Source organism: Odontesthes bonariensis, chromosome 17 (genome assembly GCF_027942865.1).
Source record: "Odontesthes bonariensis isolate fOdoBon6 chromosome 17, fOdoBon6.hap1, whole genome shotgun sequence".
Lineage (NCBI taxonomy): Eukaryota > Metazoa > Chordata > Actinopteri > Atheriniformes > Atherinopsidae > Odontesthes > Odontesthes bonariensis.
Window position 1 is genome coordinate 2,564,248 of NC_134522.1, and position 20,266 is coordinate 2,584,513.

Consider the following 20,266-nt stretch of genomic DNA (forward strand, 5'->3'; position numbering starts at 1 on the left):
GATCGTCATTTCCTGTCAAAACGGCAGTTTCAAGCTAGCTACAACGAGGGTAGGTTCACTTCCTGTTTTCAAAACAAAAGCACCAATTGTATGGTAATGGCTTTCCCTATGATAAAAGGCAACGGGTATTTTATTTTGTGAAAATAACCGGAAGTGCGTTAGCTCACTGCAGCTAGCTTTAGTAGCGCCGAATTTGTGGGAACAAAATTGTAAACAGCCGGTATTTTGTCAGGTTTTCAACACGTTGGGGATCTAAACGACTACTTTCTCTCCTGAAAATGTTTCAATTGTTGCTAAAGTTTACAGAGTTTAGAGCTTAAGGGAAATCAGCTTCAGGCCGGCTGATTTCGGCTCGGGCAGGAGCGAAATGCATTGTGGGTAAACGCGTACTGTCTGATCGATGAGTATGCAGTATGTAGTATGCAGAATGAAGTATGTAGTATGGAGTATGAAGTATGTAGTATGCAGTATGAAGTATGTAGTATATAGTATGCAGTATGAAGTATGCAGTATGTAGTATGCAGTATGTAGTATGAAGTATGGAGTATCCAGTATGCGGTTTCGAACACAGCCTCATAACTGTTCCCAGTTTAAAACCGATGTGGGAACGACTCTGTGGTGGTGAACAGGAGATAAAATGATATTTTTCATCATACGAGCCGTACAGCCACTGAAGGAGGAATATGTATCAGGATTAGTGGTTCTGGACCTCCTGGTGTTGGAGTTCATCTGTGGAAACGTTCCAGCACTTCTTCAGCTTGAAGCTTTGGACTCGGTATTAAATGTGTGGGTTTTTTTTTTTTTTGCTTCATGTTGAACACTCAGAAGCCCCCCACATACCCCCCCCTCCACTATCACCACACAAAAACACTGACAATTGTCACAAACGGAGGAGACCCACTGGTCGGGGAAACTGTTATTGAGTTGTTGGCCCGGGGAGGGTTGGCATCCATATCATGAGAGCAGCAGTTAGTCCGCTGCTGCGAGGCTTTCACGCTCCGCCGGCTCGCCAACCAGAGGCCGACCGCAGCACGGGGAACGCCGCCTGCCGGGCCGGCCGACGCACCGCCACGCTGAAATGTGCTGTCCTTTCTGCCCCCTCTGCTTTCCCAACCCTGCCCCCCTACCCTCCTACATCCATTTGCTATCATTATGTTCTGCTGCCCCCTGCTGAGGGCCCACGGCGGTGGCGCCCCGAGGTCAACGCGTGGGAGGGGGCCGGGATGGGGTGGGAGCTCTTTACTCCTGAGGAGGCTGCAGCGATCGATAGAAAGCCACCAGTCACCGCGGGGGCCCCTGAGGGCCCTCACAACACCAACATTAGTGGAGATGTCTTCCTCCAAAGGGAGGGGGGGGGCCTATTGGGAGTTAATGAGGTTGGTGGGGGCTCGGGGACGGGGTGGTTGTGGGGTAAATGGCCAGCTTGTCAGCAGCGTTTGAGCTGTGAAACCTTCTCCTGCAGCAGAGAATGTGATGGAGCCGCCGGAATGTTCCAGAGAAGAAGAACGGATGTTCCGGAGAAGAAGAACGAATGTTCCGGAGAAGAAGAACGGATGTTCCGGAGAAGAAGAACGGAGAAGAAGAACGGATGTTCCAGAGAAGAAGAACGGATGTTCCAGAGAAGAAGAACGGATGTTCCAGAGAAGAAGAACGGATGTTCCAGAGAAGAAGAACGAATGTTCCGGAGAAGAAGAACGGATGTTCCAGAGAAGAAGAACGAATGTTCCGGAGAAGAAGAACGAATGTTCCGGAGAAGAAGAACGAATGTTCCGGAAAAGAAGAACGAATGTTCCAGAGAAGAAGAACGGATGTTCCGGAGAAGAAGAACGAATAACGAATGTTCCGGAGAAGAAGAACGAATGTTCCGGAGAAGAAGAACGAATGTTCCAGAGAAGAAGAACGGATGTTCCAGAGAAGAAGAACGAATGTTCCGGAGAAGAAGAACGAATGTTCCGGAGAAGAAGAACGAATGTTCCAGAGAAGAAGAACGGATGTTCCAGAGAAGAAGAACGGATGTTCCAGAGAAGAAGAACGGATGTTCCAGAGAAGAAGAACGAATGTTCCGGAGAAGAAGAACGAATGTTCCGGAGAAGAAGAACGAATGTTCCGGAGAAGAAGAACAAATGTTCCGGAGAAGAAGAACGAATGTTCCGGAGAAGAAGAACGGATGTTCCAGAGAAGAAGAACGGCAACGATCCAGTGTGTCACCATCCCGTCTCCTCCATCCCGTCTGACCTGTTACACCGCCCTCCACATACTGAGCAAAGTTCTGACTGATTTAGGCGACCCGGTCCACTGCCGGCTCTGTTCTGGTTTTTGTCCTTTTCAGCTGTTTATTCACCTTCTTTTACACACGAGTTTGGTCTTTTTTTTCCACACTGTAGCTGTATTTTCTGCTTTTTCTGCCTGTTCTTTTGTTATATTTTGTTCTTTGTTTCATCTGACTTCCTCTCTGTTGTGGTGTCCTGACTTTAGTTTCCTCGTTCTCCGTCAGGCTGAATTAAATCAGACTGGACGTGGAAGAATTTGGACCGTTAAACTGGACTCGAGCCAGTCTTGTACTGCGATTTCTGTGGAAACCAAACCGATGTGTCGTAGAGCATAAAGCAACACATTTGCTCTGCACTTGGTCCCAGACATCAGCTGCTCCACCTGCGAGTTATTAAACGTGATGAAGCAGCAATCATTTCACTCTTTATTCAAACTGCATGTTGGTGGAGATAAAAGAGAAAGAAAACTCCCGTTTATCTTCATAAAATCACAGATTCTGTCACACTGAACTCTGCTGAACTGGATTTGAACGCGTTGGTTCTGCGGAAATAAAATGAATATGTTTTGTTCCCTTGCTGTGTGGTTGAGCTCCACGCCTCCCAGCCGTGGCTCGTGAGCAGGAACTGGTTTAAAAGTTACATTTTTCCAATAAAAACTTCAGTTCAACAGAATTTTCTGTTCACACTCAAAGAGGGTAACTTTAATTATGAAGTTCCTTTTTATTTCAGCAGGTCTGGCTTCACCCAGGCAGAACACAGCGAACAGTAACATCGTATAAAACCTCGGTGGGAGGACAGGAGGAGTGTATGAGGAGGCGAATGTTTATGTGCTGATCTTATTTCTGCCTCTGGTTCTGGAGGCGAGCCCGGGGGTGGTCTGGGTGCCCATCTCCACCAGTCCGGGTTCGGGGTCACTCTTTTTTCCAGCTTTGGGCGTCTTCCGGGCTGGTCGGGCAGCGGCTTTGGGGCTTTTCTTCTTCTCTCCGTTGACTTCTAAAAGGAGAAGTTAGACGGATCTGTGAGGCACTGCATGATGCGATACACTGAAAAAAGTGACTTTTTGGTGAAGTAAACTCTATTACAGTCATAATCTCTACCTTGTATTTTAAAGATTCAGTAAGAACTAGAGCTTCTTAAGTAAAATCAAACATTTTATTAACGTAATACATGAATTATGGGGGAAGAGTACGTTTTACTTAAGTTTCCTCATAATTTAAATGTTTAATAGTTGTATGTACATAAACCTAGAAATACTACATAAACTTTAATCGTTAAAATCTACTAAGTTACTTCATAACAGCAAATACTACAGATATATAACATTTACTTAAAGTTTTGAGTAAAATTATGTTCCTGCCTATGAAACAAGTAGACTTTACTTCATTTGTTTAAATAAATATAACTTAAAACTTAGATGTAATTAAGTAAATGTTACTTAATATCTTCAAAACTGTTTTATGGTGAGTAAAATTTACTTGATATTGCAGCATTAAATATTACTGAAATCATTTGAGTGCTTAAAAAAGGTTTTTAAAGTAAATCTTATGAGTTGTTTTTTTTCATTGTACAGCCCGCCGAGACCTCATCAGAGGAGGAAATGCACCTTTTTTCTTTGGGACTCTCTTTTTCTTGATTGGACTTTCATCAGGGTCACTCTCCTCAGCCTTTCCAGCTGCTTTCTTTCTCTTGGTCGTCTTCTGGAAGGAGAAGAAAATGACAAAACGGCCAGAGTCAGAAAAATGCAGCAAATTCTTAAGCTGTGTTCCAAACTGCATACTTCTCCTACTACTCCTACTAACTTTTTAGTATGCGAGTTTGAGTAAGCGAGAAGTTCCCGGATGCACACTAGATTCTCCGAAATGTTGGGTATGCATCATGAGGTTACTACTCATACTCAAACTACCCAAGATGCAACGTAACGTGACGTCGCCGATCGTCATTTCCTGTCAAAACGGCAGTTTCAAGCTAGCTACAACGAGGGTAGGTTCACTTCCTGTTTTCAAAACAAAAGCACCAATTGTATGGTAATGGCTTTCCCTATGATAAAAGGTAACGGGTATTTTTTTTTGTGAAAATAACCGGAAGTGCGTTAGCTCACTGCGGCTAGCTTTAGTAGCGCCGAATTCATGGGAACAAAACTGTAAACAGCCGGTATTTTGTCAGGTTTTCAACACGTTGGGGATCTAAACGACTACTTTCTCTCCTGAAAATGTTTCAAATGTTGCTAAAGTTTACAGAGTTTAGAGCTTAAGAGAAATCAGCTTCAGGCCGGCTGATTTCAGCTCGGGCAGGAGCGAAATGCATTGTGGGTAAACGCTCTGCATACTGTCTGATCGATGAGTATGCAGTATGCACCCTTCAGTTCAGTTTTCCAGAATCTGCATCTTTTTGTCCTCAGAACAGTCTGCTGGATGAAAATATCCGACTGGTCCCAGCCACCGCCCCCCCACCTTCTCCTTCCTGAACTATCCTTCATCCCTCCGACGCCCCCTTCTTCCCATTTTGCCTCCATTTTGACAATTGCCACCCCATGATGGCCACGCGGCGCCCGCTGAGGTGAACAGATTGGCGGGATAATTGCATACAATAACCAGCGTCGGGGCCGGTAACCTTTCGGCTGGAAACGCCACGTCCCCGGTGGCGTCCTCCATATGTGAGAAGCACGAAGACGTAAAGCAGGAAGCGACCGTGAGGCTGATGGAAAGTAAACATCAGTTTAAGTTGACTCACTGCAGCAGATATGAATTTATTCATTTTCTCTTCTTTATGTTGCTGCAAAAACAGCAGATGGATCAGCTGAAGGTCCAGATGCATCTCTCAGCTCCTGTGTCAGGGCTTTGCTGGATGTTTTCCTCTTTCTTAAGGACATCACTTTCAGATCCTGTTCATTTGCTGGAGATAGTTCTTTAGGCCTGACACTTCTTCTTCTGTCCTCCACTTGTCCAGTTTCCTCAAATGTTTTAAGGACACACTGCACACCATGCTGACATATGCCAAGTTTTCAGCTACCAGCTCTTTGGGAATCACCTTGTTGCTGCAGAAATCCTGTTTTCTGTCTGTCACACTGTGTTATCTTTGCTGTTTTTCACACATGCAGCTAAAGAAATGGGAACAAATCTTAATTCCAGTCTAAAACCCACAAAGAGCTTCTAGATTATTCATTTCTGGTGGCATAAAACAGTTTAATCATTTAATTTATATTAATTGTTCCATAATTAGTCATTAGATTATATCTTATATTCCTTTTTTAAGCTTTAAATTGAATCTTATTTACTTTTTCTTGATGTTGAATAACATATAATTCTTATTATTGTCTGTTTTTTTCCCTACTTTTAAACATGGTAACTTTCATTATTTTGGGATTATGATTTTTTTTAAACTGAATTTCTTATATTAATTTGACTCTTTTGGTAACTGAAAGCAGTTTTAACGTAAATGTACAAAAAAGTTGAAACTATGAAGCTGTTTTTCACAGATGCAGCTAAAGAAATGGGAACAAATGGATCTTTGAGCGTCTTTGAGCCAATCCAAACACGATAACTTAAAAGTTCCTCAGGGCTCCATTCTGGGCCCTCATCCTTTTCCCTTTAACTTTCTTTTACCCGACAAAAAGCTTGTTAATGCAGAGAATCAGCATAAAGCCTCGTTCATGTGTTCATAACACAGAGTCGTGAGCAAATGAGGAAGAACTGGAGAAAAACAACTTTCAGCAACAACAGTCTCAATGTGAAAATCTCGTTTTTCCTGTAATAATGTAAAAATGTTCTTTTTTCTGAATCTACCAAAGAAATTCACATAAATTTGTTCTTTTTTCCTTCCAAATGTACGAATTGAACCTTTTTTCCTTGTAAAAAATAATTTATTTGTTGCTCATTTTTGGCTTTTTTTCCACTAATCTGTACATTTTGCTGTTTTTTATAGATGCAGCTAAAGAAATGGGAACAAATGATGCGTCTCTGTGACAGGCTGCTGGGAACAAAGTGCCTAAAGATCCAGTTTAAAACGGCTTCTTTGCTAAGTTGGACACAACACTGGTTCATCCCTTGAGTTAGGAGCCTTTTCCCTGCCTGAATGGTTCATAGCTCAGAGTTAAGTGGCTTAACAAAGAAAAACTGGACTGAAAATGAGGAAAAAAGCAGAAAATGTCCAAATAGAAACGATGAAAAACCTTCAGAAAGTGTTGAAACTATTGCTGAAGATCACTTAAGCTGCTTGGATGCAAAATATAAAGAAATAAGAGGTGTCTCATGACCAAAATGCTTCAAAAACCACATAAAATACTTAATATGGCTGTCACAATCATACAAATGTGGTTGGAAATTAATTGTTATACAAGAAATTATAATTAAATGTCTGTTTCTGTTCATTTTAGGCCACTATTTGAGTAAATTAATGAAAAAAAATCAAATCAATTAATGTTTTGTTGCTCTTCTGACTTCAAATCTGAGAGAATTTTATTCCTGTTTGGTGATATAAAGTCCTGTTTTTCACTTTCACTGGAGGAGAATGTTTGACAGGCTGCTGGGAACAAAGAGCCTAAAGATCCAGTTTAAAATGGCTTCTTTGCTAAGTTGGACACAACACTGGTTCATCCCTTGAGTTAAAGTGTGCATGTGTGTGTGTGCTGACCTTGACAGGAAGTGACACGGCTCCGTTGACGGGCGTGAACTCCAGCTTGCCTTCGTCCTTGGCCTTGATGGCCTTCAGTCCGTCGCGCAGGATGGAGCGCAGCTTCTCGTACGGAGGCTTGTCTTGGTAGCCCAGAGACTTCACCTCCTCCATGAACCTCTGCATCTCACCTGTGGAACCATGCACCAGGTCATCAGAAACTCAGGATACTCGGTAGATATATTTATATTAGGGCTGGTTAAAATGTTTAATCTGATTAATCACATGATTTCCCTGATTAATCACGATTAATCACATTTGTACGCAGAATCCTAAAATGAATCCAAAAGTAGTGTATAGCTTTTAGCATTTAGCTTTATTTTAAATGTGCTGCCATATGAATGAAAGTGCCATAACATTTGTTGTGCAAACACACTTTTAACATCAGCATCTTTCTGTAGTTTTTATGTAGAAGCCTCGCTCCACTGTCTGTTTCCTTGAATGACTTGCTGCTATCAGTTGTGTGTTTTGCCTTTAAGTGATATTTTAGACTGGAACTACTACGCTGAGAAGACAATTCAACTTGGCAGAGTTTACAGATGACTTTGGTTCTGTCGACTCCGCCGTCTGGAAGAACTTTAAAATGAAAATGGCCGAGTAAAAGTTCCGTACCCTTCTCCATGTTTGGTGGATCCGCCGATTACTTTCTTTTCCTGTTCCACAGCAGACAGCAGCAGACTTTTACAGAATAAAAGCCTGTGAGCAACAGACTTTTACAAAATAAAAGCCTGTGAGCAACAGACTTTTACAGAATAAAAGCCTGTGAGCAACAGACTTTTACAAAATAAAAGCCTGTGAGCAACAGACTTCAACTACAATAAAACCTGCGTTAATGCACGATAAAATATTTATCGGCGTTAAATAATTAACGAGTTAATGCAAAAATAAGAAGTCAACTCGCCCAGTCCTAATTTATATATTATATTATATATATAAATTATATATTTAGCTCTGTGACACGGCCAGAAAACACCCAGAACTTCTGTTGGAAACTGAAAACATGAGGCTCCCGCAGAGCTTTTTGTCCTCATCGACCTATTTTAATGTTTTTTAGCTGAGTCTCACAGCACCAGAAGTTTTCCAAACCGTATTTTTTTTGCCAGGGACTGAACGTCTAATCGTGTCAGGAGCTTCAGTCCTGCTTCGCCTTTGTTCTGTCTGTGATCTGCAGCTGGCTTTTAGGTTTATTCTGATCATTGTTTTAACGACACAAGCCTTCAGAAATGAGTCTGATCCTGAGATTTTAAACCTAAAACTTGATTTTTAGTTGAAGCTTAAAGTCCCGAATGACCGAGGAAACAAACCATCCGATGGGTTAGCAGTGAAACTGGGGGTGGTGCTTCTCACCTGGCTTTTCTTGAGAGGAGAAACACTTGGACATGAACTCTGGGATGTTTTCTTGACTCCTGTGAGGAACATTTGACCCATGAGTTGGAACATTCGTCAGCCTGAGGCCAGGCGACCGCAGGTGCGTTCCCTCACCTGATCTTGCAGTCTCTGACGTACAGGGGGTCCTCCAGCCGGTCCTCCCAGGGCAGCCGACCACACAGCCACTGAACCATGCAGTAGCTCAGGATCTCCAGGTCGCTCCGCCTGCAGGGTTCTGGAGCCAAACAACCACATCAGCATCATCAGCAACAGCAGCAGCATTAGCATTAGCATCATCAGCAGCAGTAGCAGCAGCATTAGCATCATCATCATCAGCAGCAGCATTAGCAGCAGCATTAGCAGCAGCATTAGCATTAGCAGCATTAGCATCAGCGGCATTAGCATTAGCATTAGCAGCATTAGCATCATAATCATCAGCAGCAGCATTAGCAGCAGCATTAGCAGCAATAGCATCAGAAGTATTAGCAGCAGCAGCAGCATTAGCATTAGCAGCATTAGCATCAGCAGCAGCATTAGCATCATCAGCATTAGCATCAGCGGCATTAGCATTAGCATTAGCAGCATTAGCATCATAATCATCAGCAGCATTCGCATTAGCCAGAGATGGGACCAAGTCACACATATGCAAGTCTCAAGTCCCAAGTCTTAGCTTTCAAGTCTCAAGTAAGTCCCAAGTCTCAGCTTTCAAGTCCCAAGTAAGTCCCAAGTCTTAGGTTTCAAGTCTCAAGTAAGTCCCAAGTCTTAGCTTTCAAGTCTCAAGTAAGTCCCAAGTCTTAGCTTTCAAGTCTCAAGTAAGTCCCAAGTCTTAGCTTTCAAGTCTCAAGTAAGTCCCAAGTCTTAGCTTTCAAGTCTCAAGCAAGTCCCAAGTCTTAACTTTCAAGTCTCAAGTAAGTCCCAAGTCTTAGCTTTCAAGTCTCAAGTAAGTCCTAAGTCTTAGCTTTCAAGTCTCAAGTAAGTCCCAAGTCTTAGCTTTCAAGTCTCAAGTAAGTCCCAAGTCTTAGCTTTCAAGTCTCAAGTAAGTCCCAAGTCTTAGCTTTCAAGTGTCAAGTAAGTCCCAAGTCTTAGCTTTCAAGTCTCAAGTAAGTCCCAAGTCTTAGCTTTCAAGTCTCAAGTAAGTCCCAAGTCTTAGCTTTCAAGTGTCAAGTAAGTCCCAAGTCTTAGCTTTCAAGTCTCAAGTAAGTACAACACCAAAACGAGGCTGGAACTCTGCTCACAGGACGCAGCAGGGGGTAAGAAGATGTTCATAAATGATGCTGCTGATATGGGATGTCATACAGCTTCATGTCAAAAGAGGCGAACTGTCCGTTTAAGGGACACGTTGGGCAGCTTAAACTCCGCCCACTGACATCGCTCATTGTTTAACAGGCGTCAGAGCGCCGAGCAGCGCCCGCCACCTACTTGTTCCTTTGTGGGCGTCGATGCTTGTGAACTCAATGGTGCCGTCGTGGCATCTCTTCGGGTCTTCCTTGTACTCCTTCAGGACACCGTCTGGCGCGTACCTGTACGCCAGCCCATAATCCAGCAGGTAAACCTGCAACAAAGCAGATCGCATCAGCACCGCTCGTACCCGTGTTCAGGCCGAAGAGATGGAGCCAGGAAATGGACCCAAATGTGGACAAAATAAACCTGGATCCAAGGATCTTTACTTCAATTCTCTGCTCTGATATCAAAGCTCTGTTTGAAGGATGGAAACCAAACTGAGCTGAATACAACTGACCTGATGGATCCGTGTTAAACTGTTCTACTGATAACAGTTTCATACGATCCTGTTCGCAGGCATTGATGCTTTGTTCTGGTCCAACTGGGCTCAGAACACTTTAAATTCTCTTCCTAATTCAGCCTGTTCTGGCTCCAAAGGAGGGAAAATGGCGTAAAACCCAGCTCATTGTTCAGTTCCTCAGGGGCTGATTTATAAATAGCTCTTTAATAACAACACCAATGATACATTATTAATCTCCAAATTAAATATTTGCCCCTGCCCCCACCTTGTTTGCCGCCTCCTAATCTCCGCAGTTTGAAACAAACACACACACCCTCTGCAGGCCTTAATTGAATCTAATGAAGCGGCGCGGGTGCGTTGGAAACACAAGCGTCTGTAGCTGCTACTGACCTGGTCGGGATCGCTGTGGCTCAGCATGAGGTTCGACGCCTTGATGTCGGCGTGCACGTACTCGTGCTCGTGGATGAACTCCAGGACGTCCAGCTGAAAAACACAGTTTGGACGGCATGAAGCAGAAACATCTGGAAACATCTGGGATCATGAACCGACACAGCTCTGCTGGAGGCACCCCAGCCTTCAGGTGTTCCTCAGGGTTCTGCTCTGGGCCCGGTGCCGTTTTCTTCATTCGGGTTGCATAATAACAACGTTTTAAAGGTGATTCCTGCCGTTGCTACACAGACGATGGTCAGCTGGTTGTTTGAGTTCTGTGAGCTGCATTAAAAGACCGGAAGGCAGACGCCGTTCTTCAGCAGAACACCAGATAAAACCGGTTCTGGATGTCCTCCGGCAGTTAAAATAGATTCACCGTATTCAGACCTCATCTTTATCATTTACTGGTACCTGTTGGGATGGTTTTATGGAACTGGACCAGGGCCTGGAATCCACTGGCTCCCTGTTCAGAGGGTTGATTTTAAAACTCACTTTTAAATGTCTACACGGGCAAGGGCGGACTGGCCATCGGGAGTACCAAAAAAAATAAAAAATAAAGGTTTTAATGTGTTTGGGCTGGCCTTTAATGTGATAACCATTGTTAACAGTTCCTTTTAAGTTTCCAAACTAGACATTTGGCATCAACGTCTCGGACAGCCAGACGACAACTTCCAATTTTGTTCGTCATTTGAAGATCCATTCTGACCAGTAAGTGCTCGTCAAATTAGCTAATATTATCCTGTTAGCCTAGTCGGTAGTTAGCTAACGTTAGCTTGATATGATACGGGGTGGACAGGTTGGACACATTGGCCAATGATGTTTACTGACATACTTATATCTTTGTGTTTTCACTTTATTAAGATCAGATTCTGCAGGTAAAACTGCAATAATAAGGTGACTTGACTTTGACTTTGACTTGCCCAAGAAAAAATTACTTGGGACTTACTTGAGACTTGACAGAGTGTATACAGGTATAAACAAGTTAAATTTAAGACTTTTTAAGACCTTTTAATACCACTTCTAAATGAAATTTAAGACCAAACGTACGATGGAAATACCAAGTAAACACACTGACAGTAAAACGGTAAAATGAGAAACGACGGTTGAGTTTAAGAACATCGACTAAATGTCATGCGAAAAGATCACAAAAATGTCATCACTGTCCTGAATTAAATTTATTACAATATTTTCAGAACATTTAAGTCCCATGAACAAATGCTTATAAAATCAAGTAAATATATATATTTTTAAAATACTGTTCCTTTAGAGCAAAAAGAAAAATACACAATTATTTAAGACCCATGCAATCTGAATTTAAGACAATTTAATACTTTTTAAGGTCTTATTTTCAGGAAAATTGATTTACGACTTTTTAAGACTTTTTAAGGACCCGCGGCCACCCTGCTTGAAAGCTAAGACTTGGGACTTACTTGAGACTTGCACATGTGTGACTTGGTCCCATCTCTGTCCAGGCAGGTAGTAAATTCCCCGGCCACTTTCTTGCCCCAGTCCGCCCCATTTCACGGGGATTCATGTGCCCAGAACCAGAACCAGGCAGAACCAGAACCAGGCCTCAGCTCTCTGTATCAGATGTGACTCAGATCATGACTAAGAAGCACCTCTGTTTCCCATCCCAGCTGCTGATTTATGATTCATTCAGGTTTTTATGTTTTTTACATTTTTATTCTGAGGAACTTCGGCCGTTTTTAAACGTTCTGAAAGAATAAAAGTGACCCGACTTCTGCTGCATCACAAGAAACAGGAAGATGGAGGATAGTTATTTCTGGCTTCAGCCGTCCGGTGACACGTCGAACATCAAAGAAACATCAAAGCATTTAATTTCAACCAACCAGTCTGAGACCGAGCTGAAGGACCAGTTTCCTGGAGAATCTTCTTCCACATTCTTCAAACTTCTTCTGCAGGTCGATGCCGAGTCTGTCGATGACCATGAACCGATACCTGGAAGGCAGGAAGAGGACGCCATCAGCACTCATCGGACAGCGAACCGGTCCGGTTCTACTCGACCGGTTTAACACAGCAGCTCTTATTCTGCTAAGAGGTTGACCACATGATCTCTGAATGTGGTCCAACAGCAGGCACCAGACCGACTACTCTCACATCTAAAGACTAAGACTGTGTTCGAAACCGCATACTTCTCCTACTACTCATACTAACTGTTTGAGTTAGTATGCGAGTTTGAGTAAGCAGAAGTTCCCGGATGCATACTAGATTCTCTGAAATGTTGGGTATGCATCATGAGGTCACTACTCATACTCAAACTACCCAAGATGCAACGTAATGTGACGTCGCCGATCGTCATTTCCTGTCAAAACGGCAGTTTCAAGCTAGCTACAACGAGGGTAGGTTCACTTCCTGTTTTCAAAACAAAAGCACCAATTGTATGGTAATGGCTTTCCCTATGATAAAAGGCAACGGGTATTTTATTTTGTGAAAATAACAGGAAGTGCATTGCTCACTACGGCTAGCTTTAGTAGCGCCGAATTCGTGGGAACAAAACTGGTAAATAGCCGGTATTTTGTCAGGTTTTCAACACGTTGGGGATCTAAACGACTTCTTTCTCTCCTGAAAATGTTTCAAATGTTGCTAAAGTTTACAGAATTTAGAGCTTAAGAGAAATCAGCTTCAGATTGCTCCTCCAGAGTACCCGGCAACCGGAACATAAGCTTTTCTTACGGGACCGGAGAAGGCGGAAGTGGAGCGCCCTCTGCTGGACCGCAAGGAAAACCGCTTGTAAAGATTTGACGTATCCGTCATCACAGACTGAAGCGAGTTTCCATATTTCCCAAACTCTGAAAGGACGTCTGACCGCATACTACATACTTCCATACTGCATACTACAAACTACATACTACATACTGATCGATCAGACAGTATGCAGAGCGTTTACCCACAATGCATTTCGCTCCTGCCCGAGCCGAAATCAGCCGGCCTGAAGCTGATTTCCCTTAAGCTCTAAACTTTGTAAACTTTAGCAACATTTGAAACATTTTCAGGTGAGAAAGTAGTCGTTTAGATCCCCAACGTGTTGAAAACCTGACAAAATACCGGCTGTTTACAGTTTTGTTCCCACAAATTTGGCGCTACTAAAGCTAGCCGCAGTTAGCTAAAGCACTTCCTGTTATTTTCACAAAATAAAATACCCGTTGCCTTTTATCATAGGGAAAGCCATTACCATACAATTGGTGCTTTTGTTTTGAAAACAGGAAGTGAACCTACCCTCGTTGTAGCTAGCTTGAAACTGCCGTTTTGACAGGAAATGACGATCGGCGACGTCACGTTACGTTGCATCTTGGGTAGTTTGAGTATGAGTAGTAACCTCATGATGCATACCCAACATTTAGGAGAATCTAGTATGCATCCTGGAACTTCTCCTTACTCAAACTCGCATACTAACTCAGAAAGTTAGTATGAGTAGTAGGAGAAGTATGCGGTTTCGAACACAGCCTAAGAGAAAACGCTCTATGGATTCTAAAAGCTCTGAAAACAGCCTCATGTTTCTAAATGACATCTCACAGCTGGATCACCCAACATGTTGAGAAGGTCGTTCACCAGCGCTCCAAAGGTACGACCATCTTACTTTTTCCCGCCTCTCTCGTGCAGCCCGGAGCCCCAATACCTGGGAACGCCCAGATGTTTCACTTTGTGGGACTTCATCCAGCTTTGAACTGCAACACATGAAGAAACTCATCAGGAATGGGCATTTTCTGACCGTATGAAATCCATCTCATGGAAACCAGAAACGGTTTGGTTGCACAAAGTTCCTGTGAAGTGACTGCTGTTGGTTAGCAGTCTGTGTGTGTGTGTGTTGGGGGGGGTTGGCCAGCGTGGCCGCGAGCTAATCTTCTTCTGGGACAAATATTTACCAACAACATGAGACTTGAGCATGAATAAAACATGAGCCTTTGGTTCCTTAGTAATAACAGTTAATTGTCAGGGGAGATTGACATTTGGATTGTTATTATATTAAATGCAAAGCTGCGGCCCCGGGGCCAACAGAGGTGCCCCCAGAAACCCCCCCTCTCTCAGAGCCTCTGCTACAAACACTCTTTTTAATTAAGAAAGTTGGCTTTCTTTTATTTGTTTGCTGCTGTGTTGCGATCACAGGGTGGGGAGTGATAACGTGACTTACTGAGATCAGGTTTGGCAGCTCTCATGTAGAAATACAGCTCGGAGAACAGCGGTCCGTTTTCACTGGGCTCCTGCAGACAGAACAACAAACACAGCTGGTTTGGACCGGACTGAACTGGACTGTCAGGTCCAGAAACACATGAAAACAACCCTGTGAGCACGTTGTTCCGCAGGTTCACCGCTAACAGGAGAAACCACAACAAAAAATTAGGCTTTTTAAATGTAAACATGCTTCCTTCTCAGGAGGGATTGTGGGTAACCTGGCTGTGATGTCATCGATGTTGGACGGAGACGCTGCGGAGCTCATAATCTGTCTTTATAGGTGACATATTGTGTAAAACTCCTTCTTCCTGTTCCTGGGAGCATATATCAGGGCGTCTGAGGTGTAAAACTCCTTCTTCCTGTTCCTGGGAGCATATATCAGGGCGTCTGAGGTGTAAAATTCCTTCTTCCTGTTCCTGGGAGCATATATCAGGGCGTCTGAAGTGTATAAACTCCTTCTTCCTGTTCCTGGGAGCATATATCAGGGCGTCTGAGGTGTAAAACTCCTTCTTCCTGTTCCTGGGAGCATTTATCAGGGCGTCTGAAGTGTATAAACTCCTTCTTCCTGTTCCTGGGAGCATATATCAGGGCGTCTGAGGTGTAAAACTCCTTCTTCCTGTTCCTGGGAGCATATATCAGGGCGTCTGAGGTGTAAAACTCCTTCTTCCTGTTCCTGGGAGCATATATCAGGGCGTCTGAAGTGTAAAACTCCTTCTTCCTGTTCCTGGGAGCATATATCAGGGCGTCTGAGGTGTAAAACTCCTTCTTCCTGTTCCTGGGAGCATATATCAGGGCGTCTGAGGTGTAAAACTCCTTCTTCCTGTTCCTGGGAGCATATATCAGGGCATCTGAGGTGTAAAACTCCTTCTTCCTGTTCCTGGGAGCATATATCAGGGCGTCTGAAGTGTAAAACTCCTTCTTCCTGTTCCTGGGAGCATATATCAGGGCGTCTGAGGTGTAAAACTCCTTCTTCCTGTTCCTGGGAGCATATATCAGGGCGTCTGAAGTGTAAAACTCCTTCTTCCTGTTCCTGGGAGCATATATCAGGGCGTCTGAGGTGTAAAACTCCTTCTTCCTGTTCCTGGGAGCATATATCAGGGTGTCTGAAGTGTAAAACTCCTTCTTCCTGTTCCTGGGAGCATATATCAGGGCGTCTGAAGTGTAAAACTCCTTCTTCCTGTTCCTAGGAGCATATATCAGGGCGTCTGAAGTGTAAAACTCCTTCTTACTGTTCCTAGGAGCATATATCAGAGCGTCTGAGGTGTAAAACTCCTTCTTCCTGTTCCTGGGAGCATATATCAGGGCGTCTGAGGTGTAAAACTCCTTCTTCCTGTTCCTGGGAGCATATATCAGGGCGTCTGAGGTGTAAAACTCCTTCTTCCTGTTCCTGGGAACATATATCAGGGCGTCTGAGGTGTAAAACTCATTCTTCCTGTTCCTGGGAGCATATATCAGGGCGTCTGAGGTGTAAAACTCCTTCTTCCTGTTCCTGGGAGCATATATCAGGGCGTCTGAGGTGTAAAACTCCTTCTTCCTGTTCCTGGGAGCATATATCAGGGCGTCTGAGGTGTAAAACTCCTTCTTCCTGTTCCTGGGAACATATATCAGGGCGTCTGAGGTGTAAAACTCCTTCTTCCTGTTCCTGGGAACATATATCAGGGCGTCTGAGGTGTAAAACTCCTTCTTCCTGTTCCTGGGAGCATATATCAGGGCGTCTGAGGTGTAAAACTCCTTCTTCCTGTTCCTGGGAGCATATATCAGGGCGTCTGAGGTGTAAAACTCCTTCTTCCTGTTCCTGGGAGCATATATCAGGGCGTCTGAGGTGTAAAACTCCTTCTTCCTGTTCCTGGGAGCATATATCAGGGCGTCTGAGGTGTAAAACTCCTTCTTCCTGTTCCTGGGAGCATATATCAGGGCGTCTGAGGGGTAAAACTCCTTCTTCCTGTTCCTGGGAGCATATATCAGGGCGTCTGAGGTGTAAAACTCCTTCTTCCTGTTCCCGGGAGCACATATCAGGGCGTCTGAGGTGTAAAACTCCTTCTTCCTGTTCCTGGGAGCATATATCTCTCTATATAACTCCCCCTTTGTTTGCTCAGATCAACACAACTTGGATCTTTTTAACGTTCTAATTCTGAAGAAAAGTGTGAAACTCGTATCCGTTGTGAAAGAAGAGTCACACTCAGGGAACAACGTGGCAGCACAGTTTGTTATTTAAAAGAGAAACTTAGTGATCTTACCACTTTGATGACATAGGGAGCATCAGCACCAATGGGTTCCTCAGAGTTCTGATCAGCTGATGGGAAACAGGAAGAGTATCAGCGTTGGGAAACATCACAGAGCTGGTGGGTCCCACCAGAACATCTAAAGTCTCTACCCGTCTTACCCAGATATATGAGGCCGAAGCCCCCCTGGCCGATGGGAGCCCCCAGCTTCCAGGACTTCTTCCCGGTGTCTGTGAGGACCTCTCCGGGTGGAAACTCCTCCGCCAGCTTCTTCTTAGCAGGAGCTCGGCCTTTCCCGGCCGCCTTGGCTTTGGGAGGCATCTGAAGAGCAGTTAGTAATGTTAAAAATGCTCCGATTGGTCAGAAAAATACACTCTGAACAACTTTAAACCCTCAACCCGGCGACATGCAGGGCAAACGTAATGATGATGAAAGCCTTCCTGCGTCATCACGGAGGCTTTGATGTGTGGACGATTCACACAGGTGACACGTGTGGTTCTGTTGTGCCGCCATGGTTTGGACTCAGCTGAAGTAACAATGAGCATGAAGTGGTTCTGATCCCTTTTATCCTGATGGCAGAGCCCAGAGGAGTCATGAGCTGTGGACCTTACAGCAAGCAGATCTCCTGACCGAACACTGGGGATGGGAATCGAGAACCGGTTCTTGTTGAGAACCGGTTCCCAGTGTTTCAATTCCTTGGAATCGTTCGGCGATTTTGCAAACGATTCCCTTATCGATTCCAGTGGGCGCGAATGACGTCACCACGCAACGTTGCGTGGCGAGTCCAGCGCAGCCAGCAGCCAACAGTAAACATGGCGCCCAAGTGGTACAAACGCTCGAAAGTTTGGTTACACATCCCTAAAAAAGACGACAACAGGGCAACTTGCAAAGTGAATATTTCACCAAAGGGAGGAAATACTACCAACATGCAATAACTATGAATGAATGATTAACGTCGGTGAATCTGAACCCAGCAACGTTAGCAACGTTAGCATGTCCTCGGCTAACACTGCAGGTAACTAACTAACAAACACTGCCTATCATGTTAGCACCATTTGCCTGATTGTAAAAGCTGCTGTTAGTAACGGTTAAGGTTAAATGAATGCCTTCTCAGGCATTACATTTAGATGAAATCATGAGAGACAGAGCCTGACTGGCTCAGAGCCAGAGGCTGGTGGTACTACCCCCAGTTCACCTCTACCTCCAGCTTCTCCTTTCACCAGAGCAGGAAGAGTTCAATTACCCAGGCCAGGATAGACCAATGTGGACCTCAGCGTTGTTGGGTTTGTGAGGTCATGACTCGTGTTACTTCTAAACTAAACAAAGTTGATGCTAATCCACCGGTTTGTTGTCCTTTTTCTCCAAATGAGAATCGATAAGGGAACCGATAAAGAACCGAATCGTTAAGCAGAATCGAAAATGGAATTGGAATCGTAAAAATCTCATCAATTCCCATCCCTACCGAACATCAACCTTTGCTTCCACCTTCAAACCTTAGAGTTTAAATATCACGCTAACGTTTTTCGGCCCAGCTCCAAACGGCGGTTCTGAGCATATTTCCTTCAGGGAAACACCGACAGCTGCTCGCAGCCACGTTTTTTAGCCACAAAGCGGTGATATTCAGCCATATTCTACAGAAACAGCTGATCAGATTCCGAGGCTGCGTCATTTATCAGAGATAACGAAGAATATTACTTTCACATTAAAGGTCATAACTGGAAAATTAATAATGGAGCGTCGCTATAAAAGCTGCAGCTGCAAGGAATTGTGGGACAGAATGAGCTCCTTTCCCCTTTCCTTCAGACAGCTCTGATCAGGGCTGCTGCTCACATCCTTCCAGCCCATTTCACTCAGGAAAAGGGGTCCGCCACCCCAGTCAAAAAATACCAACTGATGATTTATTGGATAATTATTAATATCGTTTTAAGATCAAATCAAATGCAAAACAATCCGAAATCGGTGTCAAACTGCAGAATGTTAAATTTGAAAACACGTTGGTCCTTGTTATTGTTATTGTTAATGGGGGAAAAATAAAGAAATTGTTCTCACAAACCTGTCTAACCTATTCTGTACACACACACTCACAAAATACTTTGGCAGGCAGGCCTTTGAGGCAGGGCTTTACTTCTAGGATTATGCTGGAATTTTGTAAAGTGCTGGGAAGTCCTCAAATTTCTAAATCATTCCTATGGCTTCATTTTGCTTTCAAAGTGCCTCAGATTGATTCCATTGAATTAACAATGCTCAACATTTTCGATGTTGGCCTGCTTGGGATGAACAACATTTCTGCTGCTACAATTATCCCAAGTGAAACACTGTTTTAATGTACTAAAAAGTGGAATGCTTATGTATGCAGACCAAATATTGAATTTATCAAACTTGGGTGTTGAAAAAAACTGTTGTTTATGGGTTCATATAAAGTACAAAGTAAGATGGGCTTCCTAAAAAAATTGCCACCCTACAATATATCCCTACCACCCCATGTATAAATCTCCAGAATCGCCACTGAGGTTCTGAAGCGGAACCAGATCCCTTTTCCATCCATTTCCGGGTTTGATGTGAATTCCATCTGAGCTGAACACTGTGATGGAACCTGTGGCGCAAATTCAACCCGAAAACACGCCTGCAGCTCTGAGTCAACACAATCTCATCTTTACCAAACGAGAAGCTCAAAGCATGTGTTCTTTGAGCCTGATGTGAACTAAAATCCGACCCGATTAAACGCAGTGACAAAGGTAAAAGTTCGGCTCTGTTCGGAAAGGCTGGTTAGCTTTTAGCTAGCAGCTAGCATAAAACTCATCTTTTTCCGTTCAGTTGCAAACTGTTGCGGACACCTGCGACCTTCTCCGTAAATACTCACTTCTGGAGTTATGTGTATAAGTGTAAAAGAAGGATTCTCACCGTTTCTTTGCTGTTTGTGGTAGATTGTTTGGCTGAAGTGCCTGTGGAACAAACTTCCCGCAAAACTACCGGCCAGGAAGATGCGTCACGACCACTTTGCTAATTCTATTGGTCGATTACGGCGCCCAAAACGTCACTGCGCAGGGGCTGCATTCAAAGACAGCTTACGGAATCAGAAACTCTGAATTCCGGCCAAAGAAAACTAGATAAATCGCCCCGAAAGTACTTTTAGCGCAATTTGACGCTCGTCTTTATCTTAGCATAACTCATCTATATGCTCACTGACAGTGGGAAGTTGTTAAATGCAAAGCAACAAAGCAAACTGAAGGCAGTCATGTCTTTTTTTTTTTGATGTTGCGAGTCGAAATCTTGGAGATTGTCCCATTTCCGAGGCTCAGAAATGCAGTCATGTAGTTTTTCTTCTTCGCCAGAGTTCAGAGTTTCTGGCAGAGCGGATTTTTATGATAAATAAATAA

At 43.8% G+C, this 20,266-nt stretch overlaps 1 protein-coding gene across 1 annotated transcript; it reads right to left on the reverse strand.

Annotated features, from left to right (window-relative positions):
• Positions 1-2,682: 2,682 nt before the first annotated feature.
• vrk1 (VRK serine/threonine kinase 1) lies at positions 2,683-19,872 on the reverse strand. The gene is made up of 13 exons (XM_075448390.1): positions 19,791-19,872; positions 17,051-17,210; positions 16,905-16,960; positions 14,627-14,696; positions 14,075-14,162; positions 12,327-12,435; positions 10,438-10,530; positions 9,726-9,858; positions 8,421-8,541; positions 8,286-8,344; positions 6,900-7,069; positions 3,874-3,967; positions 2,683-3,263 (listed from the first exon to the last, which is right to left on the reverse strand). The coding sequence occupies exons 2-13, from the start codon at positions 17,208-17,210 to the stop codon at positions 3,094-3,096; spliced, it is 1,323 nt and encodes a 440-aa protein (XP_075304505.1). The 5' UTR covers positions 19,791-19,872; the 3' UTR covers positions 2,683-3,093.
• Between the last annotated feature and the right edge of the window lie 394 nt (positions 19,873-20,266).

Excerpts from the sequence above, each read along its gene's own strand:
- vrk1 (XM_075448390.1), bottom strand. The coding sequence starts at position 17,210 with ATGCCTCCCAAAGCCAAGGCGGCCGGGAAAGGCCGAGCTCCTGCTAAG. Across the intron at positions 12,436-14,074 it reads CACGAGAGAGGCGGGAAAAA|GTATCGGTTCATGGTCATCG; the intron begins GTAAGATGGTCG and ends CCTGCCTTCCAG. Across the intron at positions 9,859-10,437 it reads GCCACAGCGATCCCGACCAG|GTTTACCTGCTGGATTATGG; the intron begins GTCAGTAGCAGC and ends GCTTTGTTGCAG.